Source organism: Leiobunum rupestre, chromosome 10, assembly GCF_980474605.1.
Source record: "Leiobunum rupestre chromosome 10, qqLeiRupe1.1.hap1, whole genome shotgun sequence".
NCBI lineage: Eukaryota > Metazoa > Arthropoda > Arachnida > Opiliones > Sclerosomatidae > Leiobunum > Leiobunum rupestre.
The window spans coordinates 32,859,128-32,877,746 of NC_143393.1; the positions used below are offsets into that span (position 1 = coordinate 32,859,128).

Below are 18,619 nucleotides of genomic sequence, written 5' to 3' on the forward strand. Positions count from 1 at the left end.
CTATAAAAGATTATACTATAAAAGATTTTACTATAAAAGATTTTACTATAAAAGATTTTCCTATAAAAGATTTTCCTATAGAAAATTATCCTATAAAAGATTATACTAAAAAATATATTACTATAAAAGATTTTAGTAAAAAAGAAATTACAATAAACGATATTTCTACAAAAGAAATTTTCTGTAAATGGCATTACTGTAAAAGATATATTTGTAATAAAACAATAAAATGAAATTACTATAAATTATATATTTGTAATAAAACAATAAAATGAAATTACTACAAAAGTTTTAGCTATTAAAGATTTTCCTATAAATGATTTTCCTCAAAAAGATTAACCTATAAAAGATTTTCCTATTAAACTTTTCCTATAAAAGATTTTCCTTTGAAAGATTTTACTTAAAAGATTTTAGTTTAAAAGATTTTATTACAAAAGATTTTCCTATAAAAGATTTTATTATAAAAGATTTTCCTATAAAAGATTTTACTATAAATGATTATCCTATGAAAAATTTTACCACAAAAGATTTAGCTATAAAAGATTTTCGCATAAAAAATTTTCCTATTAAAGATTTTCCTCACAAAGAGTTTCCTACAAATTATTTTCCTATAAAATATTTTACTTTAAAAGATTTTCCTATAAAAGATTATCCTAAAAAAGATTTGCCTATAAAAGATCACCCTAAAAAAGATTTTCCTATAAAAGATTGTCCAAAAAAAGATTTTACTCCTAAAGATTTTACTATAAAATATTCTACTATGAAAGTTTTTACTACAAAAGATTTAGCTATTAAAGATTTTCGTATAAATGATTTTCCTCAAAAAGACTTTCCTATAAAAGATTTTCCTATAAAAGATTATCCTAAAAAAGATTTTCCTATAAAAGATTTTTCTATTAACGATTTACCTATAAAACATTATCCTAAAAAAGATTTTCCTATAAAAGATTGTCCTAAATAAGATTTTACTATAAAAGATTTTACTATAAAAGATTTTACTATAAAAGATTATACTATAAAAGATTTTACTATAAAAGATTTTACTATAAAAGATTTTACTATAAAAGATTTTCCTATAAAAGATTTTCCTATAGAAAATTATCCTATAAAAGATTTTAGTAAAAAAAAATAACTATAAACGATATTTCTATAAAAGAAATTTTCTGTAAATGGCATTACTGTAAAAGATATATTTTTAATAAAACAATTAAATGAAATTACTATTAAATATATATTTGTAATAAAACAATAAAATTATATTACTATAAAAGATATATTTGTAATAAAACAATAAAATTAAATTACTATAAAAGATATATTTGTAATAAAACAATAAAATGAAAATACGCGTTGTCCCTACGCGAACAATTGTCGAGCTTAATTTCTCATTACGGAAACCGGTTAAGTGCTGATCGTTAAAGGTGTTTCGTCAAATTACTGGAATCAATTCGAATGTAAATCTCAATGACATTTATGATCTAGAAATTAAAATTAAAATTGCTATTATCGATAAATGAATAAGCATACACGAGTGATATTATCAGGCACGTTAATATATTTCGGAGGCCTGGGCCCGGGGTAAATTTGCCCCGCTTACCTCCCCCCTAACGGCGGCCCTTTATAGCAATACTATTTAAAATAATATTAACCGTTTTTTTTCAGTTCAAAGAACTGGTTTATGTATAATATGTGAAAAATGAAGCTTGTCACGAGTCCGAGACGAGTCGTTTCAAATATTGTCATTTTACCTGAGTCTGAGCTGAGCCTGTATAAAATTTTTCCCTAAATTGACCCAGAGACGAGCACTTAAACGTTTGGGTAAAAATTTTGAGATGAGCCCGATTCCAACTCGGACCGTGGAGCTATTATGTTGTATATAAAGAAATACTTCGATTTGAATCTTTGTTCTACTTTTTCCCAAATTATGTTAGTTATTAGGCTGATTTCAATTAATTAGTAGTTCATGGTAATACACATTGTATTTGGCATTCTTGTAAGCCGCCATCTTTAGAAGAACATTTTTACATTTGAAGCTTTTTAGCAAGTTCTCACGGAGAGAAAAATTTCACGAAGAACGCTTCTCAAGAGAAGAATTCCTTCTTCAATTTTGACGCGCCCCAGCTATAGGCAACCCAAAAGATTGGATTTTTTTAAATCACACGTGATCACAGTTGCAGGTCCTTCTAAACTAATTATAATCTCTGCGAAGGGTTTGTTTACTTTTAATCGAGCAAAAATAACTCTTTTGCAGAAATACCTAAAATGTAAAGGGCATTTGATGATTTTATATTTCAGACATATTCGCCGCTGCCGAAGGACTATCAGTGCTCTTCTCAAAGGAAGGACTGGTTTACATCAAGGTCTTCTTCACAGATGTCGTGCTCGTCCATTCGCCCGAGACAGCCGAGGTGAGCAATAACATTTCACATAAGTGTGCTAGCTTTCACGAATGCGGCAAAATAAATGTGGGTGGAATTCTTAACTGTCACTGCCACCGGTTCCTACGTTATTATAAAGGCCTGTGCAAGCTGCTCAGCTAGGGGGTGACAGGAGTTATCGACTTACGCGCGAAAGACCTATATGGGGCATCCTTCGTTGTCTTTTACTTTTCAAATATTTCGAGATTCGCGCCGAAAATTTGAATCGTTCGGCGGGCTCATATCCTGTCTAAAACCATTTTATTTATGGAATTTTGATTGTAAATCCTTAAATTAAAAAAATTCATTTAGAATTGACTTTAAAATCTTAGTTTTAATATCACAGTAATAGTAGCAATATTAAAAACAATTTGATTTTGAAACAATACAGACTTGGCACTCCGTAGCTTTGGCCATGGCCGCCATTGTGGTCATATTTTTCTCCCCACGATAAAAACTATTGAAAAAAATCAGACGCTTGCACAGGCCTTTATAATAACGTAGTCACCGCTGCCACTTTAAAACTGTATATTAGTTCGGGAAGGAACACTGGAATGGTTGGTGCGTAGAGTACGATTTTTGCCAGTCGCTGAGAAAGAAATGACTAAATCGTGTTTCCTCATGGCACACGTGCCGCCATCTAAGTAAACTTACCATTATATTTCAGGATAGAAACATTGACTAAATGGTCGTTTAATCGTACATTTAGCTATAGCTAGGAATTCGTAAAATTAAAACGTAAATTATTAATTCAAATGAATCATCATAGACGTGAAAAACGATAGATATTACCTCATTGGCAAATGAAGTCGCGAAGCGCTGAGACTGGCAGCCATGCTGTCAAGAAATGTTCCTCTTTTTTTCTACCCCCAATTTAAAAAAAAAACCCATTAGCCCTGTAAGCCGGGAAGCCGTTCAAATTTAGTTTACCGTCTATTCGCATGGCCCAACATTTTTACAAAACATTATTGATCAACACGAGTTGCAAAGCGATTGGCTCCGTGTGATTTTTGTTCGATATGTTTTGCAGAACAATCGGTTTTTGTGATAAAAATGAAGTAAAAAGCGTGTCAACACGTTAATTATCATTGGCAAAATAGGATTAGTCATACGAGCCATACGTTATTTACGTTAGTACCTAGGAAGGAGCTAGCCTCGGAGTCAGCGCATTCCTTATCTTTGACAAGGGCTTGTTGAAAAAATTTATTCTCAACCGAAACGAGTGTACGTGGTGGTGGTGCTGCGGCGACATACTCTTACGAGGTCCACCTATGAAGTAGCATCTGCTACCTGTCAAATTAGAGAAAAATACTAGTGGTGTGCGAGTACTCGAAAATTGCGACTACTCGTTATCGGGTCGATAAATTTCGTAACTCTTTGGAGTTTGAACCCCACTTTCGGAATCTCATCCCAGCCCCTCTCATTAATTTAGCCGCGCCCAACGAAAACTCAAAACCTTCCTTTTCATTTTTTGCGCCACTGGTTAAATCGTCGACATAGATGTCATTGTTTATTTTTTCCCGAATTGGTTCGGAAATCTCCTTAGATTGCTGAGCATGGTATTTGATGACGCAAGCTAAGAGAAACGGGCTTGGAGAAATACCGAACGGGACGCGAGTCATTCTAAGGGTTACGTACTGTCCTGAATTAATTTTACCATCGGTTTCCGAGACCCACAAAAATCTAACGGAATCTTTATCCGGTTTGTCTAGACCCACCTGCAGAAACGCCTTTTCGACGTCTGCAACGATCGCGATTCGATTATACCTGATTCTTAATAACAATAGGAGAAAATCGGGATTTAAATTTAATCCCGACAGGAGGCAGTCATTTAATGAAGGTTTACCATACGCATGAGACGATGCGTCAAAAACTACGCGAAGCTTTGTGGTTTGCACATTTTCTCTTACTACCCCCTGGTGCGGCATGTAATATGTTCCTGCCTCTGAAATTTCTAATTGCTCTTTTGGAACAATTTCCGCGACCCCCGATTCTAATTGTTCATTTATGACCGATTTATACTTCTCGTAATAGTCAGGGTCCCTTTCAAATCTCCTTTCTAACCCTTGAATTCTTTTTTGGGCAACTTGATAATTGTTAGGTAAAGTTTGTTTATTAACCTTCCAGGGAAATTTTACGCAATAACGCCCTTGATTGTTGTCAAATTTCACATCCTTAAAAAAGGTGGTTAAAGCTTGATCGTTCGGGTTTTCTTTTATTTCGGAACTATTTATGCCTAGCCCTTCTAACTCGAAAAAGGATTTTAGCGTGTCGTTAACGCGTTTTTGGCCTAGACGAACTAACATAGAACAAATAGACTGGTTTATAATCTGGCAATTGTTTTTCTCTGGCCCACTCAAGCACCATCCTAATTTAGTTTCTAAAGCTACAGTTCTAGGGCCTAGTGTTTCGGTTTTACCACTAACAATCGCCCAATAATAGTCTGCGCCTATCAATACGTCAATGTCCGCGCTTTTCGACTCTAGATTTTGATCGGAAAATTCGGCGATTTGAATGCCTTTGGTTTTTAACATTTTCTGGATGTAACTATCACTCGACTTCGTGACGTCATACGTTAGAAACTTTAGGACCATAGCTATAATTTCTACCTTCTGACCAGGGTTTTCCCTATTTTCTAGCGTAACCTTAACCCTCTTTATTTTTTCTTGTTTTGGATCCTTTATTCCGAAGCTAAAAACATCAATGATCCCCTAATATAGACATTAAATTTAACGAATTAACAGATCTATACTTCCAGTAAAGACTATAGTTATTCTTCATTTGACTTTTTACTATTTTATTTTTAAATCTCATAAAATAGTAAAAGGTCAAATGGGGGTATTTTAATAATTTTGTTAAATAATTATATCATTGATAAGTAAAGGGTCCATTCAAATTGCGCTGCCGCATGGCAACACTGCTAAAGGTAGCCTTACGTTAATTTCTAAGGTGGGTACTATCAAACTGAAGTATACATTCTAGATTTCCCGTGGCCTGAATTTATTATAACGCTATATCGTTACTTATTATAATAATTTACTTTTAATTTTTTGAGATAGTATGCTTATGTTAAAATAATTCACAGTTTAATACAAAGAGAGAGGGGGGGGATACACAGTCAATTTTTCATCATATTCAAATTATATTCTGAAGCTTTCTTACCTTAATTATTCTATTAACATGAATTGGTGCCTCCCCCATCGAGGAACCTTACCTCAATTTAGGACAAGTTTTTACAATTAGATACTTCACCTACTTCTTATTAAGACCACTAGCTATAATGATTCAAGATAATAGACTAAACTAGTCATTTAGCTAAATAAAAGCAATTTGCTTTGAAAGCAAAATATAGGTAACCTAATAATTTATTTAATTCAAAGCTAGATCTTAGAACACCCATAAGCAAAAGAGATAAAGGGATAATTAACATTCTTATTAATACTATTACCTGACCTAAGCCCTATTTAAATTCTAAATTTAACTCAATCTATCTGACAAAGTAATTAAAAACTTATACTAAGACTCCGTATAAAAACCCAAAATACCCCAAAACCAAAGGCAAAATACCCCTCCAAGCTAACATTATTAACTTGTCATAACGGTAACGGGGGAAAGAACCCCGCACTCACAAAAAGAAAAATATAACCACAAATAAGACAAAAAAAAGTCTATATTAAAAAACAAGTAACAACTAAACAAACTTATGAAAATAATATTACCATATTCTGCAATAAAAATTAAAGCAAAACTCCCAGAGCCATACTCCACATTAAACCCTGAAACTAGTTCAGACTCACCCTCAGCAAAATCAAAGGGACTACGGTTAGTCTCAGCAAGACAAGATAAAAACCATACCCCTAATAAAACTAATTAAAGACCCAACTTTACTAAAGAAAAACTCAAACTCTCCCCCAAATTAAAACTCCCCACCAACTGGACAATACTCAATAAAATTAAAGCCAAACTTACCTCATAAGAAATAGTTTGAGCCACAGCCCGGTAACACCCCAACATTCTATAAATAGAATTGGAGCTCCAACCAGCCCCTAAAAGGGAATAAACCCCTAAACTCGATAAAACTAAAAACCAAATTAAACCATACTGATAAAAAAACAGCACCCCCTAAATTACATAAAGCTCAATAAGCTAAGGCTAAAAATAGACCTAGCACCGGTCTTAAGTAAAAAATCATTTTATTACTATATAAGGGCCAAATCTGCTCTTTAGTCATTAACTTTAAGGCATCCGAAAAAGGCTGTAAAAGACCCATATAACCCACCTTATTAGGCCCTTTACGAATCTGAATATAACCTAATACCTTACGTTCCAATAAAGTAAAAAAAGCGACACTTACGAGAAGACACACTAATATCAAAGTAAAGCTTAAAATTAACAAAATTGTTAAAAAAGACACTGTCTTATAAATGAAGCTTAAATTCAACGCACTAATCTGCCATATTAACCAAATAAATTTTTACTAATTAGCATTATAAAAATAATTCATAGATTCTGGTCCTTTCGTACTAAGAAACTTTTTAAAAACTATAGATAGAAACCAACCTGGCTTAAACCGGTTTGAACGCAAATCATGTAATTTTTTAATAGTCGAACAGACTAACTAGTAAAGCTTCTTCACCTTACAGTTTAATTAATTCAACATCGAGGTAACAAACATACTCTTCGATTAGAACTCCAAAAGTATATTATCCTGTTATCCCTAAAGTAACTTAGTCTTATTTCACCAAAAATGGATCTTCATTAATTTTAACTATACTAAGTTTATTAGCTACCGCCCCAGTATAATTAGCTTAGCTGTAAAACTAGAAAAAAAATTTAAAACTAAAAAAATTAAGCTTTATAGGGTCTTATCGTCCCATAGACTAATTCTAGCATTTTTACTAAAAATTTAAATTCAAAATATTTAAAAAAGATAGACATACCCTATTTATCCCTTTATACCAGATCTCAATTAAAAACCAAATGATTATGCTACCTTAGCACAGTCAGGCTACTGCGGCCCTTTAGTACAACCAGGGGGCAGAATTTACTTTAAATAACCATTCTTAAAGAAATGTTTTTGATAAACAGTTAAGGTAAATGATTGCCGAGTTCCTCTATTAAACTTAAATCCAAACTAATTTAACTAAAACTTAAAAAAAATAACCAGTTCTTATCTCTACTAATTAAATCATTATGGAAATTTTTTTTAAACTAAAATATTCTCTTTATAACCCTTCAATTCTTAACAAAAAAATGTTATTAAACAACAAGCCACTATTAAGCCTCACTAACTACCCCTAACAAAAAATATAAAAATCATATGCTAAGCTTAGCCCTAACAAACTTTTTGCTATTATTTGTATCTGAATAACACCTACCTTTTTAATTTCTAAAGAAACCAGATAACCTAAAATTCGAATAGCATCTCACTACTAGATACGTATTCCATTAATTTTGTCACAATTAACACTTAAGTACCTAACTCATTCTAATTCGGGAAACTAAAATATATCTAAAATTTTAACCTACCCTGAGACAAAAGGTACAAAAAATTCTACTTTTAACTAAATCTTTTAACACCCTCACAGTTCACACTTATCTAACTTTTTCAAAAAAATTTAATAAAGCAAAAAAATAATTAGCTTATTCAACCAAATTCCCCCTAATATTCAAACTAACTAATATTCATAAGAGCACTCCGTTATACAAAGAACTATTTAATGTAAATAAATCGCTTTAAAGCTCTACTCTAACCTCTAGATGCAAGTTCCCTTACATCTACTCTGTTACGACTTATCTAATATTAAAATTAGAGTGACGGGCGATATGTGCATGTTCTAGGGCCTGATTCAACTCATCTTATTAATAAAAATTTACTAATAAATCCTTTTTCACATAAAAATTCAATTCACGATCCAAATCTTAACTAAAGTAACACATCTCTACCCTAGCATAAACTACACCTTGATTTGAAGTAACAAAACCAACCTATCTATAATGACAACTAACAATTTATTTTACTAAGTAATCTAACAACAACGGTATATAAACTCAATTACTTAATAAAAACCAAGGTAAGATTTATCGGGGCACATCGATTACAGGACAAGTTCCTCTAAGAGGATAAAACACCGCCAAATTCTTTAATTTTAAAATTATTCCTTAAAACAATATAAGTTAGCATAGAAGGGTATCTAATCCTAGTCTTTACCCTAACTTTTCATCCAACAAACCATAAAATTTATTAAAGGATACTATTTCACTAGTTAACCCAAAAATTTTTTAAAAAATTATAGCCAAAATGCGCATAAACAAACTTTATATAAACCTTACGTATAACCGCAGCGGCTGGCACGCTTTTAGCTGGCTAATTCACTTTAATATATACATAAAGAAATTAGATAAACATAAATAATATTTCTACCTTCAAAATCTATCAAAAGGCGTATAAAACTTTAAAGCAACTATAAAAGATTTTAGCTTAAATTAATCTATCCAGTAACTCAAACAAAACAATAGCCGCCCAAAAGAATACCTAACCTAAAGTATAATAAAACCTAATTTTCCTTTTTCTTAAAAGAAAGGTTTAAAAAGAAAAAGAAAAAATTAAGTTTAATAAAGACAACTTATCTCCTGTACCTTCAAAGAGCACCGTGCAGCAACACCAAAACTTAAAAGTAAGCTAACTAAGCTTTTAGGCCCATAACCTAACGATGAGAATAACTCCTTTTATAATCATAAAACCTGCCAACCTAATTTTCTTAATAATAGTTTTATTAGAGCCAATAATCTCCCTAAGAGCTTCATCCTGATTCTTAGTCTGATTTGGCCTCGAAATAAACTTGATAGGCCTTATTCCCTTAATCATTAATAAAGTAAATATTAGTAGCTCAGAAGCTGCTATAAAATATTTCTTTGTACAAGGGGTGGCTTCCTCAATACTTATTATCAGATCCGTACAAATAGAAATAAATTTTTCATCCTCTTCTCTTACACTCTTAGCATTAATAACAAAAATAGGGGCAGCTCCCGTACATTTCTGAGTACCCACGCTCTTAGAAAGCGTAAGTTGACTAAGCACATTTATTATCCTAATATGACAAAAATTAACCCCTTTACTTCTAGTGACCTTAACAATAACTAAAATAAATCTCTTATTTTATATTGTGTTATCATTAATTTTTGGGGCCGTAAGAGGGTTCAACCAAACCGCCACAAAAAAAAATTATGGGATTTTCGTCTATCTCCCATTTAGCGTGGCTTCTAGTGGCACTAGAACTTAACTTAAAAGTTTTTATGATTTATTTTCTTGTCTACTCAACCACCTTAGCTATTTTATCGAATATTTTGGATAGCCATAATATTAATTCACTTAACAAAACAATATTTATATTCAAAGGGTCAAAACTACCCCTCTACTTACTGATACTAACGAGGAGACGCCCCGAGGTGGTTCTCACCGATTTTGTTCAAACTTGGGGTATAGTTAGACCTATATGTAAGATGAAGACAGCTACAGGGAAAAGTTACGCTGGGCTTCCGTTTTGCCATGGCAACCAAAAAGGTTTTTGACAACTTAAAACGGAAAAAATCCAATGGAAACTAACATAAAAATTTAAATATATATTTTTTTTTAAAATTAGAAAATTGTTAATTTTACGTTTGTGGAGTACTATGCACTAATGAAGGGGGGTAAAAACTATTTTAGGTGAGCTCGAGCTAAATGGAATTAATACGTCGTAATTTTAAGAATAATACAGAATATTGGTAAAATGTATGCTGTAATAACTTCCATATATTTTCGCCGAGAAATCTAAAAAATTATACATAACAATGTCGGAGCCATATCAACAAGCTTTTTATATTTTGATAGAAATCCGTTATATCCTCACTTGGTTCCACGCTGTCCATAATTGCAATAATTTATTTAATTTTTATCATTTGAGAAAGTATAGTGGCCCAACGAATCATAGTATTCTCCTCCCATATACCGACTTCTGTAGAATGGGCCCATCAGCACCTCCCTATAAGTCATACTAACACTCAATTAAATTTAGTATTCAATTATGGCAACTTGAAATAAAATTCTCTTCCCAGACGCAGCTTCACCTATCATGGAACAAATAATCTTTTTCCATGACCATACTTTAATTATTTTAATCTTAATCACTATCTTAGTTTCATATATAATAATTAATTCATTAATAAATAAATTCTCAAATCGACTCTTACTAGAGGGCCAAGAAATTGAAACTTTCTGAACAATCATCCCCGCCTTCATACTTATTTTTATTGCCTTCCCATCGCTACTATTACTTTATATAATGGATGAAACAAACCACCCAAACATAACTATTAAGACTATGGGGCACCAATGATATTGGTCATACGAATATACAGATTTTAAAGACATTATTTTTGACTCTTATATAATCCAAACAAATGACCTTTTAAGAAATAATTTCCGACTGCTAGAGGTAGATAATCGAGTAGTAATCCCAACTAATATTAATGTTCATCTTTTAATCTCAGCTACAGACGTAATCCATTCATGGGCAATGCCCTCGATAGGAATTAAAGCAGATGCTGTTCCAGGGCGAATCAACCAACTCCCTCTTTTATCCCTACGAAATGGAGTATTCTACGGCCAATGCTCAGAAATTTGTGGGGCAGAACACAGTTTTATACCCATCGTTCTAGAAAGTATCCCAACACAAAATTATATCAACTGGATTAATATAGAGGGCTGGGAAAATATATAGATAATATCATTAGGTGGCTGAAAGTATAAGCATTGGTCTCTTAAACCATCCTATGGGTCCCCCCCTTAATGCAAAGGGTAGTTAACAAATAACAGTATTTTGTCAAAATACAATCGCAATCGCCCCTTTTATTGCCACAAATAGCCCCCATAATATGAACGAGCCTTTTTTATCCTCTCATTTTAATAAGATTAACTTTAATTGTACTATATTTTTAAAAAAAAGTCAATGCGAAGGCTATAAACAACCTCCCAAACCAACGAAACAAAAACTTAAACTGACAATGATAACTAATTTATTCTCCACTTTTGACCCATCTACTTCACAAAATTTCTCAATAAACTGAATTAGCGCCTTTAGCCCTATTTTCATTATACCCTTATGGTTTTGGCTGCCACCAACGCGAAGCAATACTTTAATAAATAAGGGAGTAAACTCCTTAACTAAAGAACTTATAGCCCTATTAGGGAGAACTTCAACACAAGGGATACCCATAATTATTATCGCACTAATATGGATAATTCTAATTAATAATTTAATAGGACTATTCCCATTTATCTTCACCGCCACTAGTCACATAGTAATTACACTAAGCTTAGCCCTCCCAATCTGAGTCACATTTATACTATTCGGATGACTAAATAACACAAATAAGATATTTGCACACTTACTCCCCAACAACACCCCAATTGCTTTAATAACCTTCATAATTCTAATTGAAACAATTAGAAATACAATTCGGCCTATTACTCTCGCTATCCGATTATCTGCTAATATAATGGCGGGGCACCTCCTTCTAACGCTTCTTGGTAACCAAGGAACAATTAGTTCTTTAACTAAAAGAAGAGCAATTATTTCGACACAATTCTTAATCTTGACCCTAGAATGGGCAGTGGCTATAATCCAAGCTTACGTTTTTATCGTTTTAATCTCTTTATAATCAACAGAAATCCATTATGAAGAACTTTCACCCCTACCATATTGTAGATCAAAGCCCATGGCCCTTAACAACATCACTTAGTGTCCTATTTATAACTTCAGGTATTATTAGATGAATGTACCTAAAAGTTAACTTGTTACTATTAATTAGACTAATAATGTTATCTCTATCAGCCTACCAATGATGGCGAGATATCACTCGAGAAGCAACATTTCAAGGTATACACTCCAATAAAGTTATAAGAGGACTCCAATGAGGTATGGTCTTATTTATTATTTCAGAAGTATTTTACTTCATCTCATTCTTTTGGGCTTTCTTACACAGAAGATTATCCCCCAATATCGAAGTAGGAATAATCTGACCCCCACAAAGAATTCAACCTTTTAACCCCCTTCAAATCCCCCTACTTAACACAACAATCCTTCTATCTTCAGGCATCTCAATTACATGAGCACACCATAGACTCCTACATAATAATTTTTCACAAGCTAAATCAGCCTTAGCAATCACTCTAGCCTTAGGAGTATACTTCACACTTTTACAAGCCTGGGAGTATATTGAAGCTCCTTTTACCATCGCAGATTCAATTTATGGCACCACATTTTTTGTCTCAACAGGGTTTCATGGTTTGCATGTAATTGTAGGATCCACCCTTTTACTAGTCTCCTTACTACGCCATAACAACTTTCATTTTTCAAGTCTTCATCATTTTGGGTTTGAAGCCTCAGCTTGATATTGACATTTCGTAGACGTGGTCTGGTTGCTTCTATACTCAATAATCTACTGATGAGGGAGCTATCTACTTAGTATAATCAAAGTACAATTAGCTTCCAACTAAAAAGTTTGAATAAATTAGATAATCATTATTACACTAGTTTCAATCACCCTAATAATTAGAATCTTATTTATATTACTCACCTCTAATTTAGCTTTTGCCCCCCACGCTGCCCTAGAAAAAATTTATCCATTTGAGTGTGGATTCAACCCCTTATATAAGAACCGAGTCCCATTCTCCCTCCAATTCTTTTTGATTGCATTAATTTTCATTGTATTCGACATCGAAATTGTAATTATAATCCCCATCCCTATTAGAGACTTTATGTCAATAACAATAGTTACATCCGTTATTATTCTAGTACTTATTTTGATACTAGGGCTACTACACGAGTGGCACCAAGGGGCACTTAATTGAACTTAAGGTTAGTATTTAAAAAATAAAGTTTAATTTGCAATTAAAAATTGTAAGCCTACCTAGCCTTAATCCCTTAATAGTAGTATAACATTACATTCAGTTTCGACCTGAAAGAAGGAAAACCCTATTAATCTTAATAGAAACCAAATAGAGGTATCTTATTGTTAATAAGAAAATTGAAAACACTCCTATTAAAGAGACTAAATAAATAAAGCCGCTAACTTTAAAGATGTTAATTGACAACATAGTCTTTATTTTTATGGTGTAAAAAACACCTGGGATTTTCAGACCCAAACTACCTTTGGTTAAAAATACTTATAAAATTCTTACCCTAGTTGCTTCAAAACTATATTCTACTTAAACTATACAAGTAATAAAAAAGACAACAAACTATAAATAATAAAATGAGACCTAACTGTGAGCCTAAAAAGTTATACTGATAACTTTGCATTTTTACTCTTATTTAACCTAAAACTTTATAAACACCTACACCTCCTATTAATTCATTTCAACCTGAGTCCCCCAGAACCACCACCCTGCCAATTTTATCCCCTAAAAGCATCCCAGGGTAAGAACTAACCCAATTTAGAAATCATATCCCCAATAAAAAATTTATTGCCACATTAACAAATTTTACTAAAACACTTCTATAGAAGACATATAAGACTACTAAAAATAGCACCAAAAGAACACAAGTAAAAGTAAAAACTTTCCCCCAAAAAGATAAATAAACACCAGAAACATAGTCCAAAGTAAGCCATTGAACTACCCCCTCAAAAATTACCCCTAAAAGTCTTATACCTCCAATTGAAAAATTTATAGTGCTATCCTCCTTGTAAGTTAGTAAATATCCCCCCTGATAGTCTCTTATACATAAATAGTAAACTAAACGAAATCTATAAATTATCGTCATAAAAACACCAAAAAAAAAGCCAAAAGCAATAAAGAAATTTTTAGACCCTATAAGGTATAACTCAATAATTAAATCTTTGGAGTAAAACCCGCAAGAAAAAGGAATCCCACACAATCTTAAAAAACTTACTAAGAACCCCAGGCCTACAAGAGGAGAACTCGGTATTAGTCCCCCCAAACCCCGAATATCCTGATAGCCAAATGTACTATGAATAACAAAACCAGCACATAAAAATAATAAGGCCTTAAAAATAGCGTGGGTCAAAAGATGAAAATAGGCCATTTCTCAAAGGCCTAAAGAAAATGTAAACACTATCAACCCTAATTGACTCAAAGTAGATAAAGCAATGACTTTCCTAAAATCTATTTCTACACAAGCACCTATACCTCCCATAATGAGTGTTAATAAAGAAATCACTATTAAAAACCCCCTTAGTTCTAAACCTAAGAGCGAATAAGTAAAAATACACCTGCAGTCACTAAAGTAGAAGAATGTACTAAAGCACAAACAGGAGTGGGGGCAGCTATAGCTGCCGGCAACCAACAAGAAAAAGGTAACTGTGCTCTCCTGGTTATCGCCCCTAAAATAAATAAAACCCCAACTACATTTAAGTTTCTTCCTAATTTTCCAGGGGAGAACCAAATAAAATTCCATCTCCCACTTGAAGCCAAAAAAGAAATTCCTAATAAAATACCCACATCCCCAATACGATTCATTAAAACAGTAATTATCCCAGAATTATAAGACTTAATATTAGGGTAAAAAATTACTAAACATTAAGAAATTAAACCAAGCCCATCCCACCCTAATAACAAGGATACTAAGTTAGGGTTTAAAACAAACAAACCCATTCTCAAGACGAATAAAACTACCAAATAAGAAAATCGCCTAGAATTCGAGTCAGCTCTTATATAACTTCTTCTATAAAAGAGTACAAATCTTCTAATGATCAACACTACAGAAAGAAAAAATAAGCCTAGTCAGTCAAACAAAAGTATAAAACTCATTCTAACACCCCCCTCATAAAGAGAATACTCTAAAACAAAACTTTGACCATTTATTAATAAATTTAACCCAAAAAACAACACCCCTACAAAACATACTCTTAATAGCATAAATCAAAATTTAAAAATATTCACTACCTAAAAATTGCATATTATCTCCAACACCACAAATTGATATTTTTCTTAAACTATTTAAGGCTAAAAAAAATCTAACTTCAAAACAAAGAGTAAAAGGGGAATAATATGTGCTAAGATAATAAAACTTTCTCGCAAATTAAGACAGCTAAAGAATCTATAACTACACAATAAAGGCCCATGTTGAACCAAAGAAAAAATATATAAGGAATATGCGGCCCCTAAAAAAAATATTATCCCTAAAGGAACTGCGTATAATCTTTCAACAGCCAAAATCCCAAAAGATAAAATCAACTCCCCCACCAAATTCAAAAATGGAGGGGCAGCTATATTTCTTGCACTTAAAAGAAACCAAAATAACCCCATAAAAGGATTAACTAATAGTATCCCCCGAATTAGTATGAGACTACGTGAATGTAACCGCTCATAAACCATATTAATTAAGCTAAATAACCCAGAAGATGTAAACCCATGAGCAATCATCATGATAACCCCCCCATTATAGCCATATACTCTTAGGCTAAAAACTCCACCTAAAAACATTATTATATGCCCAACAGAAGAATATGCTACAAGTGACTTTAAATCCCCCTGTGATAAACAAATAACTCTAGCCAAAACACCATCCACAACAGAAAAACTTACTACTAAATCTAATCAACTTTTAAGGGCATTCACAAAAAAAGGTAAAATCGAATAAGGCCATAACCTCCTAATTTCAATATTACACCAGCTAATACTATAGATCCAAAAACAGGTGCTTCCACATGAGCTTTAGGAAGCCACAAATGCACCATATATACAGGTAACTTAACCAAAAAAGCAAAGAAAATTAAAGGGAATATAATTAAATCAAAATCACAATTAATATAATACAAATAACTATAGTCCAAACTCCCCACATCCAACCCAATTAATAAAATCCCGACTAAAAATGGCAAAGAACCAAAAATAGTATAAAATAGCATATAAAGACCAGCACCGACCCTCTCAGGTTGTGCACCATACCCAACAACAATAACTAAAAGAGGGACCAAAGACACTTCAAAAAGAATATAGAAAAGCATTAAGTTATTCACACTAAATCTTAAAAATAAGAAATTTATAAGAACAAGACTTAGAGAAAGAAACACACCTCCTCCACCCCTCAAAAATAAAGAAAAGGAACTCAATAAACTTACTACTATAATCGAAACCGTCAAAAACAAGAGAACATATCCTAAACTATCTAAACCAAAAAATCTTCTAAAAGACCCCCATTCCCCCAAAGGATACACAGAAACTATACATACCATTAGGAGTAAAAGATAAGCTACAATAATAGGAAACTCTAACAAACCCAAAAAGAAGGTCAAAAACAAACTACATAAAAAAACCCTTAACACTGTAACAAATTCATTATACTAAATATCTCCCCCCCAAACCCTTTTACGAGGCTAATCAAAATACCCAATCCCAAACAACCTTCACAAACAACAACCAAAAGATATAAAAAAAGGACTAAACTATCTAACAATATGTAACCAACTCTATTAACAACTAAGAGATAACCACTTAATATTAGAAACTCTAATCTTAAAATTATGGATAACAGGTGGGAGCGGCTTAAGACCAAGCTAATAAAACCCCCCAAAAAAACTAAGTAGACAAAAAAATTGAGATTTTCCATAATTCTGCTTTAGTAGTTTATTAAAAACACTGGTATTGTAAACCAAAATAGGAAATTGAGCCTTTAGCTAAACTCAGAAAAATCTAAAATTACTTCAATCCCCAAAATTTATATTATAAATTAACTATTTTCTGGTTTTAATTACCCTCCTTATCACCTTTACCCTACTATTAATTACATTTTCAAACCACCCTATTACACTAATTGTGGCATTAATTCTTATTACCGTAAGTTTAGCAATTTAGGCATTTTTTAACTAAAATAAGTCTTATCAGTTACATTATCATCTTAGTACTATTGGGGGGGCTAATTATTTTATTTTTATACATAGCTTCTCTTTCACCAAACGAACCTATCTCAAACAACTCAAAATAAAAATCTATTAGTAGTAACACTCCTACTAACCCCCTCTATTTTAATATTCTATAATTCTCTCCCTTTAAATACAATCACAATTATTAAAATCAACTCCCTAATATTACAGCTTGCATGAATAACAATTATCATAACTTATCTTCTTATCACTCTAATTACAATCGTAAAAATCACAACACAAACAAGTGGCCCCCTTCGCTCAACTTTCTAAAGAATCATTAGCCACAAACAAAATGTTAAAGAGAAGTACCTTAAACTTAAAGGGCTGCTTTGATAAAGCAGACATAATCCTAGATTCTTCACTAATTTGAGAGACAGCACCTATACGAAAAACACATCCTATTCTAACAATTTTAAATTCAGCATTAATCGATTTACCAGCCCCATCTAACATTTCTTATTGATAAAATTTTGGATCACTCCTTATCCTTTGTTTAGCCATTCAAGTAACCACAGGTATTTTCCTTGCAATACACTACACCCCTGATACTAATATAGCTTTCAACTCCATCTCCCATATCATACGGGATGTTAACTACGGCTGACTTTTCCGTTTTTCTCACGCCAACGGCGCGAGAATATTTTTTGTATGTATTTATATCCATATTGCACGAGGGATTTACTATGCTTCTTACAAAAACTTAGCAACATGAGTAAAAGGAGTTATAATTCTTCTTTTACTAATAGCAACAGCCTTCCTTGGTTATGTCTTACCATTAGGACAAATATCTTTTTGAGGAGCAACAGTTATCACAAACCTATTCTCAGCAATTCCTTATATTGGACCCAATCTAGTAATCTGAATTTGAGGGGGATTTTCAATTGATAACGCCACACTAACTCGATTTTTCACCTTACATTTTTTACTGCCTTTTATTCTAACCGCACTAATTTTTATCCATATTGTTTTTCTCCACCAAAAAGGCTCCAATAACCCATTAGGATTAAATAGAAATTTAGATAAAATCCCTTTCCACCCTTATTTTTCAATTAAAGATATTTTGGGGTATACAATCACACTTTCAATTTTTATTATAATTGTCCTTATTAACCCAAATTTCTTCAATGACCCTGAAAACTTTAACCAAGCTAATTCTCTTGTCACACCACCTCATATACAACCTGAATGATATTTCTTATTTGCATATGCTATTTTACGTTCAATCCAAAATAAGTTAGGAGGCGTTCTAGCTTTAATCTCTTCAATCTTAA

The 18,619-nt window shown here is 32.4% G+C and overlaps 1 protein-coding gene across 1 annotated transcript; it reads right to left on the reverse strand.

The window, feature by feature from the left end:
* Window positions 1-3,766: 3,766 nt before the first annotated feature.
* On the reverse strand, window positions 3,767-5,011 carry LOC149925436 (uncharacterized). Its single transcript, XM_090161752.1, has one exon. The coding sequence runs from the start codon at window positions 5,009-5,011 to the stop codon at window positions 3,767-3,769; it is 1,245 nt and encodes a 414-aa protein (XP_090017878.1).
* Between the last annotated feature and the right edge of the window lie 13,608 nt (window positions 5,012-18,619).

Excerpts from the sequence above, each read along its gene's own strand:
- LOC149925436 (XM_090161752.1), bottom strand. The coding sequence starts at position 5,011 with ATGGTCCTAAAGTTTCTAACGTATGACGTCACGAAGTCGAGTGATAGT.